General features: G+C 37.1%; 2 protein-coding genes across 3 annotated transcripts; both read left to right on the top strand.

The window, feature by feature from the left end:
• On the top strand, positions 1,908–2,843 carry LOC104718957 (early light-induced protein 2, chloroplastic). Its single transcript, XM_010436788.2, has 2 exons — positions 1,908–2,261; positions 2,410–2,843. Exons 1-2 carry the CDS (start codon positions 2,025–2,027, stop codon positions 2,752–2,754), a joined length of 582 nt encoding a protein of 193 aa, XP_010435090.1. The 5' UTR covers positions 1,908–2,024; the 3' UTR covers positions 2,755–2,843.
• Positions 11,340–12,700, top strand: LOC104718955 (early light-induced protein 2, chloroplastic-like). 2 transcript variants are annotated; one of them, XM_010436786.2, is made up of 3 exons: positions 11,390–11,526; positions 11,937–12,143; positions 12,229–12,700. In XM_010436786.2, the coding sequence occupies exons 1-3, from the start codon at positions 11,506–11,508 to the stop codon at positions 12,571–12,573; spliced, it is 573 nt and encodes a 190-aa protein (XP_010435088.1). In that variant the 5' UTR covers positions 11,390–11,505; the 3' UTR covers positions 12,574–12,700. The 2 variants fall into 2 exon arrangements, with proteins under 2 accessions (XP_010435087.1, XP_010435088.1); XM_010436785.2 differs by lacking the exon at positions 11,937–12,143 and having other exon boundaries at positions 11,340–11,739.

Genomic DNA, 17,533 nt, shown 5'->3' with positions numbered 1-17,533 from the left:
AATTATGTCTTTTTGCTAGAATTATAATGCTCATTTCTGTAAGTACGGATAATCATTCCTAAATCCATAAAAATATGAAGAAAAATGTTCAATTCTGTAATTAATCCATATATAGATGGAATATAATCCAATTCATCTCAGGAAAGAAGAGAATACATACACATTATTCAAAATATTTTATATGGTTATAATACAATATCTACGGTTCCAAATAGTGAAGATAGTGAAATCAAACCAAAATAACGATCCTAAGTGCTAGAACTTATACAAAACTGTAAAATATATCCATCTCACTACAGATGCGGAGATATATGCCGATGCGGGGATATATGCCGATGCGGGGATATATGCCTCTATACCATGATCACAACTTACATGTTTATATACTCTAAAGAACAATCTCAAAGAACAAAATATGTGCATCGTGTGGACACCCCCAAAGCAAAGTATATATATAAGTTAAACCTTATGCAATATGCCCACAAAAGCTTAAACAAGGTCATATTGAATATTAGGGGACAATAAAGTTTGTCACATCCAGTAATAAGTACTCCTTCTGTTTCACAAAAACTGTTATTTTGATATAATTTACACAAATTAAGAAAACATAAAGTTATACATGTTTGTCTCTATTTAATAATTGATTAGTGGTTTAAATATGAAAATGAGTTTTGGGTTAAGAGTAAAATAGAAAATTTAATGTAAAAATCACATTGGAATTGTAAAGTAACACTGTTTGTGAAACAATGAAAAATCTCCAAAATGACATTCTTTATCAAACAGAGAGAATATTAACTAAGCAAGAACAGTAGACTTTGTTTCTACAAGCTTTGTAAAAAAACAAAAGGCAAGAACAGAAGAATGCTTTTGTGCTTCTCTTTTTTTTCTCGTTCTTATTATTGTTTTGACGCGAGTAAGCGTATGGGCTTCGGGACTTATTGTTCGACCTTTCAATGACCTTATAAGAGAATTGGAGTCTATGTGAACACTTTCCTCACGTGAACACTTTTCGTCTTAAACTCAAAACTCTCAAACACTGAAACACATATATTTAACAATTATTTCGTATTTGATTTTCAACATGTAAATAATTTACGTCATAAGTAATAAACGTATATTTGTCCTCTGTATGCAAAAGGTAGTATATACTACAAGTTTTTAGCAAATACCACATTTTATTGATGTAAATATGTGTGTTCTTAGTTACCGTTTCAATGCGTAATATAAGGGAACGTAGGAGAATTGGGCACGCAGCCGTGGATGGGACACAAAGAGGATCAAAAGGAGTCAGCATGGGTCTGCCATAATGAAGTCAAGTAAGTTCCAATACGAAACGAGATCGACTTCGACTTCTCTCTACCAGAAACAAAATCTCCTTAGTGAAATGAAATATTCTGAGCCGTTAACTTTGTGTCTAAATATTTTGAGACCATCGTTTATTTCTTTCTCTTTACGTGTTTTTTACCAAACTCACTTGGATGTGTCTCTGTGTGTGATGAAAGAAGGCACGTCATCAGTTTACTTACACTTTTTCAACTAGACGTGGCTCCTTTGAGATCTCACCTCACATTCCTCCCGTTCCTTTAATAAAAAAAATTCTTGGCTACTACGTGTCTTTGTCTTTGTGTTTATTAATTTTTTTATACAAATAAACATTGACCAATGAATTTGTTGGTCATTACAATAAACATGGGAAAAATCTCATAAGTTTGAAAACATTATTACTAATCAGGAATCATTTTTTTATATCTGTTTCTACTTATTACTCTACTACACACCACAAACACAATATAAAATAATATAGTAATTTTGATATATCCCATAAATCAATAAAGATAAACAAAGATAAAATTCAGAAAATACTAGACCTATCATTCACATTTCACCTACTCTATAAATAAAGAGATGGTCTTTGAGTTACACCACAAACCAACTCCATCTCAAACCTCAAGTCTTTAGAGAATTCAATTCCTCTCACTAGTTCCAATCTTCTTCGATCTTTAGCGTTTTAAAACTATTCAGAAATGGCAACGGCGTCGTTCAACATGCAGTCAGTGCTCGCCGCTCCTTCCGGTGGATTGATTTCACGCAACATCAGAAACACAAACCAACTCTTCTTCAAGAGGAATGCTCCAGTTGGAGTCAGGTGCATGGCTCAGGGTGATCCTATCAAGGAAGATCCTTCTGTGCCCTCGACCTCGACCTCGGCCGCTCAACCGCAAATGCCACCGTCTCCTCCTCCACCAGTTAGCAAGCCTAAGGTATATTTTTATATATGATCTAATGGTCGAAGTCATTAAAATATATCATTAGAATTTGATTTAACAAAAAATTGTGAGCTGAAAAAACTGTTGATTGTTTTCTTGATTTAAAAGATTTCTGAGTTGAATGAATTGTTTTCTTGTTTAGGTGAGTACGAAGTTTGGAGATTTGCTAGCATTCAGCGGTCCAGCTCCCGAGAGGATCAACGGAAGACTAGCCATGGTTGGATTCGTGGCTGCCATCGCGGTGGAATTGTCAAAGGGAGAGAACGTGTTCGCTCAGATCTCCGACGGTGGCGTCGGGTGGTTTCTTGGAACAACGGCGTTGCTGACGTTGGCATCGATGGTCCCATTGTTCAAAGGAATAAGAGCGGAAGCAAAGTCAAAAGGGTTCATGACGTCAGACGCTGAGCTATGGAACGGTCGTTTCGCGATGCTCGGCTTAGTTGCTTTGGCCTTCACTGAGTACGTCACTGGTGGGACTCTCGTCTAAGGCTTTTTTGCTCCAGTTTAAGGGAAAATTATATTTTGAGAATTGTAACGCATAGATTCAAATTTATTATAAGATTTTTAAAAACGAAATGTTGACGCGGATTAAAAATTAATATAAGATTTTTAAAAGCGAAGTGTTGACGCGGATTAAAGTTTATTTGAACTGAGAATTAGGCTAATACACTACTGGGAGCTGGAAAATGACAATAAAACGAAATTGAGAATTGGGAGCTGGAAAATGACAATAACAAAGACGAAGTAGAGAAAATAGTCATGGGTATTATAGATATCTATTCTCCTCAAATGTGAGCGACTCCAACACGTCTTTCGGGATATTCTCACGACGGTTATACTTTACTAAGGAAAATCACTGAAGAGGAAGTCAAATGAGCCTTACTCTTCTTGATTCATATAAAGTTCCATCTCCTATTATGACAGCTTTGTTTTTCTAACGTTTTTTAGAGAATAATTAAGGCTGATTTTATTAGATGGTAAATAAAAAAAATATTTCTAGGATATTTGATGAAAAGCTAAGTGAAACCAACATATCTGTTAAGAAATCTCTCAACCTCACCGACTCTCTCACTGTGTATCGCAAACGGTTTGAATCGATTTGAAGAAACAAAACGCAAAAAGAAAAAACAACGAACACACACAAGATTGTTTACCCAGTTCAATCAGCGTCTGGGGCCGAATCGATTCAGCAATCCACTATCTCAAGGGAGTACGAATTACAGAATCAGAGCAGAGCTCAAAAACAATGGAGTCTCTCTCTCTCTGAACTTTTCTGTTACAAGAGAGAAGAAGATGAAACGATAATAATGAAGAAGATAACGATCAGCTGCGATTAATACCAAATCGCAGCGTTGAGATGGCTAATCCTCTCTCGCGAAAAGAGTATTAACCTTACTCCTTCAAATCCCGGTTCAATAACTTCCACCAAACCGAATACTGATTTCCTCTAAACCAACAGCTAAACCAGCCATTGAAATTGAATCAGAAACCATACCTTTTAACACTCCACCTGATTCAACTTTCAAACACCCTCTAGTGAACTGCACTACTTGAATCTAACCTCTGGCTCCATAATCCCAAGTGATTACTCGACCAGCTTTAGAAACTCTAAAGCCTCTTTGAACTTCTGAACTGGTATGCCTTTGGTAAGCATATCTACAGGATTCAAAGCTGTATCAATCTTCAAACTCCTACTTCTCCAGCTTCGATCACATCCCTGATAAAATGAAACTTCACATCTATATGCGTTGTCCTCTCGTGATAAGCATTATTCTTGGACAAAAATATTGCCGATTGTGAATCACACCACACAATAGCAGTCGCTGGCTTCAAACCCATGTCCTCCAGCGGACCTCTAATCCACATTGCTTCTTTAACTGCTTCAGTAAGAGCAATATACTCTGTTTCTGTTCTTGATAACGCCACTATCTTTTGCAAACTCAATCTCCAGCTTACAGTATTGCCACCAACTGTAAAAACGTAACCACTTGTTGATCTTCTCCTCGTAAGATCCCCAACATGATCTGAATCGCAAAAACCATGAACATTAAAGTTCTCGCCTTTCGTGTACACCAGACTCAAATCAGTAGACCCTCTTAAGTACCGAAGCAACCATTTTACTGCTTCCCAATGGACTTCTCCTTGTTTCCTCATGAACCTACTAACCAATCCAACTGCATAAGCCATATCAGGCCTTGTTCCAATCATGGCATACATCATACTCCCTACTGCACTCGAATAAGGATTTACCTTAGTGTCGATACACTGACTTTCATCTTTAACCGCTGACAGATTAAAATGAGCACCAACAGGCGTATTAACACTCCTAAAATCTGTCATCCTGAACCTTTGCAAAACCTTTTCCAGATACCCAGACTGAGACAAAGTAAGAGTACCTTCTTCTCAATTTCTCGAGATGTCAATACCAAGAATCTTACTAGCAGCTCCCATGTCTTTCATCTCAAAAGTTGAGCTCAGAACGTCCTTAAGCTTCTGGATTTCTGCCTTGCTCTTGGCTGCTAATAACATGTCATCCACGTACAAGAGTAAATAAACGTACTCACCCTGTTTTACCTCCTTAGCATAAACGCATGAATCATGCTCACTCCTCTTAAAACAATTTTCAATCATGAAACCATTGAATTTCCTGTTCCACTGTCTCGGAGCTTGCTTCAAGCCATAAAGAGACTTCTTCAACAAACAGACTTGATATTTATTCAGATCCACCACATACCCATCTAGTTGCTCCATGTAGATAACCTCATCAAGTTCACCATGTAGAAACGTTGTTTTTACATCCATTTGCTCCAGTTCCATGTCTTCATCGACCACCTTTGACATTAAGATCCTGATTGACACATGTTTAACCACAGGTGCAAAAACCTCATCATAGTCAATACCTTTCTTCTGACTGAACCCTCGAGCTACCAATCTAGCTTTGTATCTACTCGCTTCAACACCTGGGATTCCCGGTTTATACTTGTAGATCCATATGCAACTTATTACAGATTGATCTTTAGGTCTGTCAACTACGTCAAAGGTTCCCGTTTTTGTTAGAGAAACCATCTCATCATCCATACCAGCATTCCTCTTCTCCCAGTCTTTATCTTCTTTAGATTCGTGATAGCATTGTGGTTCTTCAACCTCGACCTCTTCTGCAGCTACCAAAGCAAAGGCAAACTGGGTGTAGTCTGCCAGTTTCTCGGGTGCTCTTGTAATTCTTTTCTTACAGTCTATAGCCAACTGATAGTTCCTCAAGTCTATCGTATGTATCAGTGGTTCTACTATATCCTCATCAGATTCTGCATTCTCTTTATCACCCACGACAGAAGCTCCACCTTCAGCTGAACTTGATCCAGCTTCTTTAACTGTTACCACCTCAGTTTTAACTGCTTCTGCGACATCCTTGACTTTATCTTGGAAAACTTGTTCTTCTTCAGTCTTGAGATCCTTGTAAACTAAACATTCATTAAACACCACATTCCTGCTAATCACACACTTCTATTCCTCTAATAACCATATTTTGTAACCTTTAGTGCCCTGAGGGTAACCTATAAACACACCTTTAAGTGCTCTGGGTTTCAAATTCCCTTGATCTTGATGAACATAAGCAATTGATCTGAACCTCCTCAGATGCTTGTATCCTGGTTTTCGGTTTAGCCAAAGCTCTTCACGGACATTGTGATCAACCGGTAACAGCTGATGCAGGTGATCTGTTTACCAAGTAAGTTGTTGTTGCAGCTGCTTCAGCCCATAATGGTTCACCTAGACCTGACTCGTCGAGAAGGCACCTCACCTTTTCCATAATAGTTTGGTTCATCCTCTCGGCTACACCAGTTTGTTGTGGCGTATAAGTACAGGTCTGATGTCTCTCTATTCCATTCTTCTTACAATAGTCATCAAACTTCTGATTGCAGAATTCCAAACCATTCTCTATCCTCAAAACCTTGACCTTCTTACTGACTTGATTCTCAACCAACTCCTTCCACTCGCAAAATCTATCGAAGGTTTCATCCTTAGTTCGGAGAAACATCAACCAGACTTTTCTTGTCTTGTCATCAATGATAGACAAAAAATATCGTTTACCCGAGAGAGAAGAAGTAACATTCGAAGAACCCCACAAATCAGCATGAACATACCCCAAAGCATCCTCCGTGTTGTGCCTACCAACATTGAAACTCAGCTTCTTTGACTTACCCATCACACAGTGCTCACAGAATTCCAGCTCGACAATATCCTTCTTATTCAACAACCCTTTACCGGTAAGAATCTTCATATTGTTCACACTCATGTGACCCAACCTATTGTGCCACAACTTCATATCTTCACTTGCTTTCCCCTCTGCATTATAACTCTCGCCTAGCACAATATGTCCATCAAGAATATACAATCCATGCACCAAATTACCTCGTAGAGCTGTTTTAGTATCCTTGTAGAAACAAACCCTGCCATCTCCACCTTCATGCTTATAACCAAGCTGATCCAAAGTACCTGTGGAGATGAGATTTCTTCTCAAGTGTTGATCTTGATGGTCCCACTTCCTTTCGATTCAACAGTGTGATGATCCCCGAGAAGTATCGTAGTAGACACATTCTCCTTGAATTCAGTGAACCAATCCTTCCTTGACGTCATGTGATAGGTAAAACCGGAATCAATCACCCATTTATCCTTGGCATCTTGATCATTCATACTCAACGCCTCTGAGTACACAAGCTTCTCAACGAGAAGTCCAGCTTCTCCTCCTTGACCTTCCCCTTCAAACTTCCGCTTCCTAGCATATCAATCTTTCTTAGCATGTCCCTCCTTTTTACAAAACCAGCACACAACCTTTGATTTAGAGTTAGACCTACTCTTGCTTCTGCCTTTTGACCCATTATGTTGTCCTCTGGTTCGTGGTCTTCCTCGCTCATTCGTAAAAAGGGCTGCAGACGAACCAATGTTGCTCTCTTTCAACTCAGCCAGCTCTCGTTCCAGTGACTTAGCTGACAAGACTACATCTTGAACCGAAAGACTCTTGTTGCCATACTTAAGCGTGTGCTTTAGCTGGCTGTAACTCCACGGTAAAGAATTCAGTAGCAAGATTGCTTGAACTTCTTCTGTTACCTGAATCTCCAAGCTTCCTAGTTCTGCAACGATCTTCAAGAAATCATCAACGTTCTGATCTATCGTCTGTGTATCACCCATCTTGAACAAGTAGAAATTTAACTGCACATAGATCCTGTTTGGCAATGAAGTCTCCATGTACAACTTGTTTAGCAAAGCCCACATCTCAGCCGCAGACTCACAATGATTTACCTTCCTAAGTACCTTATCACCGACGTGGTTGATGATGATGGTGAGAGCTTGCTGCGACTGATCAATCTTGATCGGATCAGGAACTTGTTTTGTTTGCAGTGATGATCCATCAGAGGATTCATCAGCGGAAGCCTTCCTTTCCTCACTCTTAGATAACGGAACAGTCTTTGTAAGATCGAACTCAGTGAGGATGCTCTTTAAACCAAGAACACCTAATTGCGCCAAGATTCTTATCTTCCATAGCGAGAAATTGCTATCTCCATTAAACACCTTGATATCTACTCTAGTTGTAGTCGCCATAGATTGGATTGAGAGAAGACGTTAGAACCGAAGCTCTGATACCAATTTGTTAAGAAATCTCTCAACCTCACCAGCTCTCTCACGGTGTATCGCAAATGGTTTGAATCGATTTGAAGAAACAAAACGCAAAAAGAAAGAACAACCAACAAACACAAGATTGTTTACCCAGTTCAGTCAGATCGGTGTGATCTGACCTATGTCTGGGGCCGAATCGATTCGGCAATCCACTATCTCAAGGGAGTACGAATTACAGAATCAGATCAGAGGTCAACAATAATGGAGTCTCTCTCTCTGAACTTTTCTGTTACAAGAGAGAAGAAGATGAAACGATAATAATGAAGAAGATAACGATCAGCTGCAATTAATACCTAAACGCAGCGTTGAGATGGCTAATCCTCTCTCGCGAAAAGAGTATTAACCTTACTCCTTCAAATCTCGATTCAATAACTTCCACCAAACCGAATACTGATTTCCTCTAAACCAACAGCTAAACCAACCATTGAAATTGAATCAGAAACCATACCTTTTAGCAATATCTCTTATCCCAAAAAGAGATAAACCCCGTAATATCTTTTTCAACCAATTAACTGTTTTAATGTGAGTTCTAAATTTCTTAAAACTTTGATGGGAAAAATGGGCTCTGATCAACGATGGGTGGGGTGGATTATGCATTATATTACATCCATTTCCTATTGATTTGTCATCCAACTTGTGGGATAAGACAAAAGGATCAAGTTTCTCTGTATTTATTTATATTATGTACGGAGGTCTTAATTGTCGGGATAGGAGGGCTAAAGTAGAGGGAATAATATGTTCGGTTACAAAAGTCTTTTTTCATAGTGGTGCTCAACAAAGCAAGAAAGTAATTGTTGTAATCCGCTTTTATGGTGAAGTGTAAGATAAAAAACATTTTTTCCAAATCATTTGTTATGTTTAGAAATGAGGTCTCGTCCCATATGCAACAAGAGATCCAATGCAACCTATAGTAAGAATATCAAAAGAACGAGATATGAGGATATATTTGGGTCTTCCTATGAAAAATCATGGGTCAAACGTGAAGGTCTCCGCATATATAAGAGATTGACTACATAAGAGGGTACATTTATGGTCCTCAAAATTCTAATCCAAGGAAAAAGAGAAAGTGTTGATAAAACCAATGGCACAAGCGCCCTTAAGATATATGCAATGTCGTGTTTTTTTTTACCAAAAGTCATATGCTCCAAGTTGAGTTGTGTGATTGCGGATTTCTAATAAAGCAATAAAGCATATAATACAAGGTTAAGTTGGATCTCATGGAGCAGATTTGTATTGTCTTACTCGCAAAACAGATATGGAGACTATTAAGATTCACAGACTCTTTCTTTAGCCCAGTTCTCAAAGGAAGATATTTTATGTATAGTAATTCACTTAAGATACAGTATCAAAACTGCATTTAATAAGGCTAGTAGAGTAAGTTGGCGGCATTACATGTTCTAAGTTATAAAATTCATAAAACTATAAGCTCGAGTTTCAACACGTATATCTGGCCCGATTAATGAATACCGGATATTCCAGCTCGCTAACCAAGTTCACACAAATAATACCAATTTTCAACAACAACCAAAAAGAAAAGAAGTTACGGTCATAGGGTATTTTTATGTACGTATTTGAAACACATAATGTAAATAATTTACGTGATAGGTACACAGTAAAACCTCTAAAAATTAATAATATTGGGACCAAAATTTATTATTAATTTATAGTAATATTAATTTATCTATAAATAATAATAATTATTTTATATTATAAATTAATTTATAGGTGTATTTTTAAATTTTATAATTTTTAAAAATTTTGAATTGAGACAATTTTTGCAAAATAAGATTAGAATTTTGGATGTTGTAAATTTTATGGTATTGGAATTCAATTTGAAATAATTAAAAAAAATATTTGTGACAATGAATTACAAATATTATAGACAAATTCACTTATGCACATGATATAGATATTCAAATTTATGAATAAGAATATTAATTATCATATTTTAATAGTCTATCAAACTATCAAAATGTAAATGATGCATATTTAGAAATTGAAAACTTTAAAAAATTTTAGCTGTTTTATGGCATGTTATAGAATATTTTATATTATTATAGTTTTTTTTTATTAACTCAGAGAGTAAATCCCCATACCTATGGAGGGGTCCGAGACTAATCTCTCTGGGGAGAGGGTATCCCACGGGTAGGGTCCCTCCAGGTATACAAATGGGCCGTAAGCAATAAGCTCATACCCATGTAGCCAAAAGGATAAAGATGAGCAATTCTGCGCTTGGGAGAATCGATCCCTGGCCTAGACAATCAGGGCGACTCTTCCACCAAGACTAGAACCACTATAGTTTGAATAATCATTATAGTTTGAAGATACAACATAACAATTGTTTTATAGATATGAGGTTTAAGAGAAACATACTTTACTATCTCAGCATATATATAAATTTACATAATTATTAATATATGTTATTATTGAGACTATATTTTGCATAGAGATTTCAAAAAAAATATTATTTTATTATCTTATCGAATTTTGTTATTTTTTATATTATCCCGACTTAAAACTAGTAAAATTTATTAATTTATAGTGTTTATTAATTTATAGAAGTTTTATTGTATTTATTAATGGTGTAAATATGTGTGTATTACTTATTTACTGTTCCAATGCGTAATATAAGGGAACGTAGGAGAACTGGGCACGCAGCCATGAATGGGAAACAGAAAGGATCAAAAGGAGTTAGCATGGGCCTGTCATAATGAAGTCAAGTAAGTTCCAATACGAAACGAGATCGACTGCGACTACACTCCACCAAAAACAAAATCTCTTAAGTGAATATTCTGAGCCGTTAGCTTTGTTTCTAAATATTTTGAGACAATCTTTTGTTTTCTTTACGTGTTTTTACCAAACCAACTTGGCTTTCGCCAATCAGAAAAAGACAAGGAAGATATGTCTTTGTGTGTGATGAAAGAAGGCACGTCATCAGTTTACTTGCACTTTTTCAACTAGACGTGGCTCCTTTGAGATCTCACTTCACTCTCTCGTTTTAAAATTCTTGGCAATGGCTACTACGTGATTTTGTGTCTAGCCTTCAACTCAAATTCCTGGTATAATAGTTTTTCACATTTTCAACGATTTCAAGTGAACTAAATTAATTTATTTTTACAATAACCAATGAATTTGTTTAGTTGTTACAAACATACAATAAATTAAGATGGCAAAAAATCTCATAAGTTTGAAAAAGACATTTATACTGAGGAATCATTTTCTTCCCAAAAGAGTGGAAGTTTCATTTGCAATTCAGTTTATTTCTTTTCTTTTATTATATTTGTTTCTACATATTACTCTACTACACACCACAAACACAAAATACCTGAAATAAGTAATCTTTGTATCCCATAATTAAATCAATAAAGATATACAAAGACATATAATTCAGAAAAATACTAGACCTATCATTCACATTTCACCTACCCTATAAATAAAGAGATGATCTTTGAGTTACAACACAAACCAACTCCATCTCAATCCTCAAGTCTTTAGAGTTAATTTTTCAATTCCTCTCACTACTTCCAATCTTCTTCGATCCTTAGCCTTTCAAAAAACCTATTCAGAAATGGCAACGGCGTCGTTCAACATGCAGTCAGTGTTCGCCGCTCCTTCCGGTGGATTGAGTTCACGCAACATCAGAAACACAAACCAACTCTTCTTCAAGAGGAATGCTCCGGTTGGAGTCAGGTGCATGGCTCAGGGTGATCCTATCAAGGAAGACTCTTCCGTGCCTTCGACCTCGACCTCGGCCGCTCAACCGCAAATGCCACCATCCCCTCCTCCAGTTAGCAAGCCTAAGGTATATAATCAATGATCTAATAGTCGAAGTCATTAATATAAACATCATTAGAATTTGATTTTGTAATTACGATTTTGCGTTAGCATAGTCTTGTAATCATTATTATTTTTATTTTTTTTGAATTGAATGTACATTAGACTTGTGAGTTGATTGATTTGGTTTCTTGTTTAGGTGAGTACCAAGNGGCGTCGTTCAACATGCAGTCAGTGTTTGCCGCTCCTTCCGGTGGATTGAGTTCATGCAACATCAGAAACACAAAGCAACTCTTCTTCAAGAGGAATGCTCCGGTTGGAGTCAGGTGCATGGCTCAGGGTGATCCTATCAAGGAAAACCCTTCCGTGCCCTCGACCTCAACTTCTCAATCGCAAATGCCACCATCTCCTCCTCCAGTTAGCAAGCCTAAGGTATATAGTCTACAGATGATCTAATATGCATGTTACTGATTGATATAAAAGATTTGTGAGCTGAATGATTTGGTTTCTTGTTTAGGTGAGTACCAAGTTTGGAGATTTACTAGCATTCAGCGGTCCAGCGCCCGAGAGGATTAACGGGAGACTAGCCATGGTTGGATTCGTGGCTGCCATCGCGGTGGAGCTTTCAAAGGGAGAGAACGTGTTCGCTCAGATCTCCGACGGTGGCGTCGGGTGGTTTCTTGGAACAACGGCGTTGCTGACGGTGGCATCGATGGTTCCCTTGTTCAAAGGAATAAGGGCGGAGGCAAAATCAAAAGGGCTCATGACGTCAGACGCTGAGCTATGGAACGGTCGTTTCGCGATGCTCGGCCTAGTTGCCTTGGCCTTCACTGAGTTCGTAACGGGTGGGACTCTCGTCTAAGTTTCAGTTTAAAGAAAATCATATTTTAAGAATTGTAACGCATATATAGTTTGGTATTTTGATAAGATTTTTTAAAAGCTTCCAAGTGTTGACAACTTGACATGAATCAAAAATTTATGTGAAGAAAGTATTAGACTAATATACTTTTGGAGTACGGTGCAACAGAATTAGTCAGTAAACTTCGTATACTTTTTGGTAACACAATATTAAAAAGATTTGACCAAAAATTGTCATTTTTATGGGTCGAGTTAAAAAGGTTAAAATGAAACTGAGAATTGAGAGCTGGAAAATGACAATAGAGTGTACGTTCAAGTCGTTTTTATTTTCAACTCTTGGGTCGATATTGAAGAAGGAATAGAAAAAGTAGCTGTCGAGTATTTTAGTAATCTATTCTCCTTTTTAAATGTGAACTCGATTGTGGTATCCGCTAGAGCCGCTTATGACCATTTATTGTTCGAAGATTTTTTGAAGCTTGGCTTCAAAGACAAATTCGCCTTGGCTCCAACAGATTTTTCAAATATTGCTAAGTTTGGTAAAGTTGGAAAACTCATGAAGCTCTTACCCTTATTTTCCTTTGTTTATCTTGTACCTTGTTGTTGTATGAACTCACTTCATTTAAGGCTTTAATTTCTATGGAAGTTGTTTGACAAAAAAAAAAAAGCGAATAACGCCGATATGATTCTTTGGGCCTTCCATGACTGAGTGCCTTACTAAGAAAATTATCCAAGAAAAAATCAAACGAGTCTTATTCTCTCTGAATCCAAAATGTTCAATAACCGAATAGGATAATAACTTTGTTCTTCTAATGTTTTTGGGAACAATTAAGACTGATCTCACTAAGATGGTGAATACTTTATTTATCTATGGGATATTTTATGGAACAAACATATATGTATCCCGAAAGGAGATAGACCCCATGAAATATGTTGGTTTTTGACCAATTAGCCTTTGTAATGTGAGTTATAAACTGATCTTAAAAATCTTCAGATTGCGCATGCATAAAAAAACTTTTACCGGAGCTAGTATCCAAGACACAATCTGCTTTTGTGGCAAGAAAACAAATACAGATCATATTCTCATTGCTCAAGAAAATTTCCACGCTCTTCGATCGAACCAAGCCAATTGGAATTTATAGCAATTAAAATGGATATGAGCAAAACATATGATCGAGCGGAGTGGAATTTTCTTACAGCCTTGATCAAAAATATAGAATTTGATCAATGATGGGTGGGTTGCATTATGAAATGTATTACCTTCGTCTCTTATCCAATGTTGATCAATGGAGACCCAACATGACGAATTAGACCAACTTGGGAGATTCGTTAATGGGACCCAATTCTCTGTTTATTTATACTATGTACATCGACCTAATTCCTCGGATTAGGAAGCCCGAGGGGAGGATCGATCCAAGGTTTTGTACTTCAAACGTAAGCCCATGAGTTTCCCACTTATAGTTCACTGGCAACCATTTTTTTTTATGCAAAGCATATACTCAACAAAGCAAAGAAGTAATAGGTATAATTTGCTCTTATGGCGAGGTTTCCGATCAAGAAATTAATTTTTCCAAATCATCCATTGTGTTTGGAAATGAGTTCCCGCCCATATGCGACAAGAGATCAAATCTATAATAGCAATATCACAAAAGGAGGTATGTGACATACTTTGGTATTCATGAGAAGATTCATGGGTTAAAAGTAGAGGTCTCTGCATTTGTGAGAGATAAACTACATAAGAGGGTAATTTATGATCCTCAATATTCATATCCAAGGGAGGAAAGGAAGTATTGATAAAACCAATAGAGCAAGCAGTTTCAATCGTGTTTTCATTTACCAAAACCCATATGCTCCAAGTTGATAGTAATAAAGCAGATAGCAAAGGATGACATTGGGTCCCATGGAAGCAGATTTTTATTCAACTTTTAGAAGGCATAGTAGGCTTTAGAACATTGGAAGAGTTTAATCTTGTCATTCTCGTAAAATAGTTATGGAGGCTATTAAGATTCCATGACTCCCTCTTTAGTCAAGTTCTTAAAGGAAGTTACTTCAGATATAGTACTTTACTTGAGATACAAGTATCTAACGGCCTTCATATGGTTGGAGGTTTATGTTGGCGAATAACATGTTCTAAGTATGAAATTTGCAAAACTATAAACCTGGTATTTGGACCGACCCATGAATCTCGGATATTCCAACTCGCTCATCAAAAAAGATTATCTAATGATAGAAATTCATTTATCTATGTTAACACCTTGATTGATTTTGATACAAAAAGGTGAAAAATGGATCATCACCAAGAACTCTTCCTCCCTTCCCCGGAAGAAAACTTCCTTATTTCATGAACCCTAAGGATGTCTAGTAACTATATCGTCAAGTCTAGATACGGAACCGTGAGAACTATCTTTCGTCCAATTTGTGACCTCTCTTTTGAACCTACTGTTACAACACTGAAGACACGAGCATGAAAGATTAAAACTACACGAAAGCTGAAGCATTTTGTGTTGTAAAGTATGATTGGATGTTTGGCTACATGTCAACGTTATATTACCCAGTATATTGGTAGAGAAAAAAATTGTCCAATATGTGGAGCTGGGGAAACTATAAACCATATGCTCTTTGAACCCCCCCCCCCCTTAGCTACACAACTGTGAGCTCCATCGATCATCACCCCTTCCCCTCCTACGGTGTCCCCATCATCTTTTGTATATAGTAACATTGATTTTATGTATGGGCGAGGTAAAAACTTTGGCCATTTTAGCAAAGCTTATGAATATTCCCATGGGTGATGTGCTATATTTGGAAGGTAAGGAACAAGAAAGTTTTTGAAAATACACATGAGTCTATGTAAGATACATTAGAGAAAGCTACACAACAAGAAGAAAAATAAAAGAGAGACAATAATAGAGACATAGTACATGTGGTATAAGAAGCTGGCGAACATGCGACCCTAATTACACAAGATTCTCTTTTTTATATAGATGGATCTTGACATAATAAGAAGTACAAGTAGGAGCATGGTCGGATTGTTCTTATCGGTGATAGGATTTTTCACCTTAGGCTGAATTTTTTGCGTATAAGTCTTTCTCCATGACATGCTGAGTTGGATACCTTTATTTGGGCAATGGAGTGTGTGTTGACCTTGAATATAGATAAAGCTCTTTTTGGTACGGATTGTTAAGACCTCCTTAGGATGATGTCTTATATCGAAGATTGACCTATCATTACATCATAACTAAAAGATTTTACTTATTTTAGAGATTGATTTGCTGTTTTTAATTTTTTATATATCTCTCGAGGTGATAATATATGTGGTGATGTAATGCCCCAACCGCCACTTCTTAGTGGCCACATGTCCACTCCCAGTCCGTGGGCCCACCTTCTTTAATGGATCTCACGTCCTCTCACTAGGCTCGTGAACTCATCTATATTTTGACGGTCGATTTTTCTATGTCTGAGAGGCTTGAAAGACTTGTTTATCGTCTCTACAAATCACCAAATGATATTTCCCTGTGTTTTGTCCTCACTCCCACAGTTCTGACAATTAATTCCCGGTAAGTCACCCATCCTAAAACTACTCCATCTCAAACATGTTGAACTCTAGAGTTCGCCCAGGTCCCTTGACCAAAAAGATAACTGCACTTCGGTGAAATAGGTGGCCAAATCAATTCTTTAAATCTTCTCCGCAAACTGGGGTATCATAATTCACCCCCACTAACAGATCACAATGTCCATGTTGCGCACCAAAACTGTCACTCCTAGCGGTGTGAGCCCACTCGACTCCACACTAGTCTGGATTTGGCTCTGATACCACTTGTAATGCCCTAACCGCCACTTCTTAGTGGTCCCATATCCACTTCCAGTTCATGGGCCATCTTTCTTGTAAGCTCATCTTTATCTGACGATCGGTTTGCTACATCTGGGAGACTTTAAAGACTTGTTTACCATCCCTCACTCGCACAGTTTTGACAATTACTTTCTGGAAGGTCACCCATCGTAAGACTACTCCACCTTAAGCACACTTAACTCTAGAATTCTCTCAGAACCCTTAACCAAAAATATAAGTGCACTTTAGTGACATAGATAATCAATTCAATTCTTTTAAACTTCTCCACAAACCGAGGTGTCATAGGCGATAATTTTGCGAAATATACAAAGATGTGAAGTTTCTATTTTTTCATGTAAATTCGTTGATACCCAGTTAGTTTTTTTATCAAAGAGATTTTTTCCTAATTTATAAGTATATGAAATTTGAATGTCAAAAAAAAAAAAAAAGTGAACCTCATCGACTGCATCTCTACCAGAAACAAATCTCCCGAGTGAATATGTAATTCTCTAGCCGTTAATTAGTTTTTAATTGGAGTCTACGAGTGCATTGCTTCCTCACAACTCACGTAAACACTGTTCGTCTTGAACTCAAAAGTCTCAAATACATAGTTCACACAAGTAATGGTCACAGATTTTTTCTACGTACGAATTTGGAATACAACATGTAAGTAATTATCCTCTTTGATAAGTATATTTATTGATGTAAATATGTGTGTGATTCTTATATACCGTTCCAATGCGTAATATAAGGGAACGTAGGAGAATTGGGCACGCAGCCATGAATGGGAAACAGAAAGGAACAAAAGGAGTCAGTATGGGTCTGCGGTCTGCCATATTGAAATCAAGTAAGTTCCAATACGAAACGAGATCGACTGCGACTTCACTCTACCAGAAACAAAATCTCCTAAGTGAAATGAAATATTCTGAGCCGTTAACTTTGTTTCAAAAAATTTTGAGACAATCATATTTGGATATAAAGCCACAAGAACTTTTTCTCGTCCGATTTGCGATCTCTCTTTTTAGAGATCTACGTGAAAGTTGAATCATATCGTGTAAAAAGTATGAATGGATATTTGGTAACATACCAACGTTTACATTATCGTCGTATCATCGTATTAGTAGAGAAATATAAATTAATT

The sequence above is a fragment of the Camelina sativa genome, chromosome 10, assembly GCF_000633955.1.
Source record: "Camelina sativa cultivar DH55 chromosome 10, Cs, whole genome shotgun sequence".
In the NCBI taxonomy this organism is placed as follows: domain Eukaryota; kingdom Viridiplantae; phylum Streptophyta; class Magnoliopsida; order Brassicales; family Brassicaceae; genus Camelina; species Camelina sativa.
This window is presented reverse-complemented; position numbering and strand designations above follow the sequence as displayed.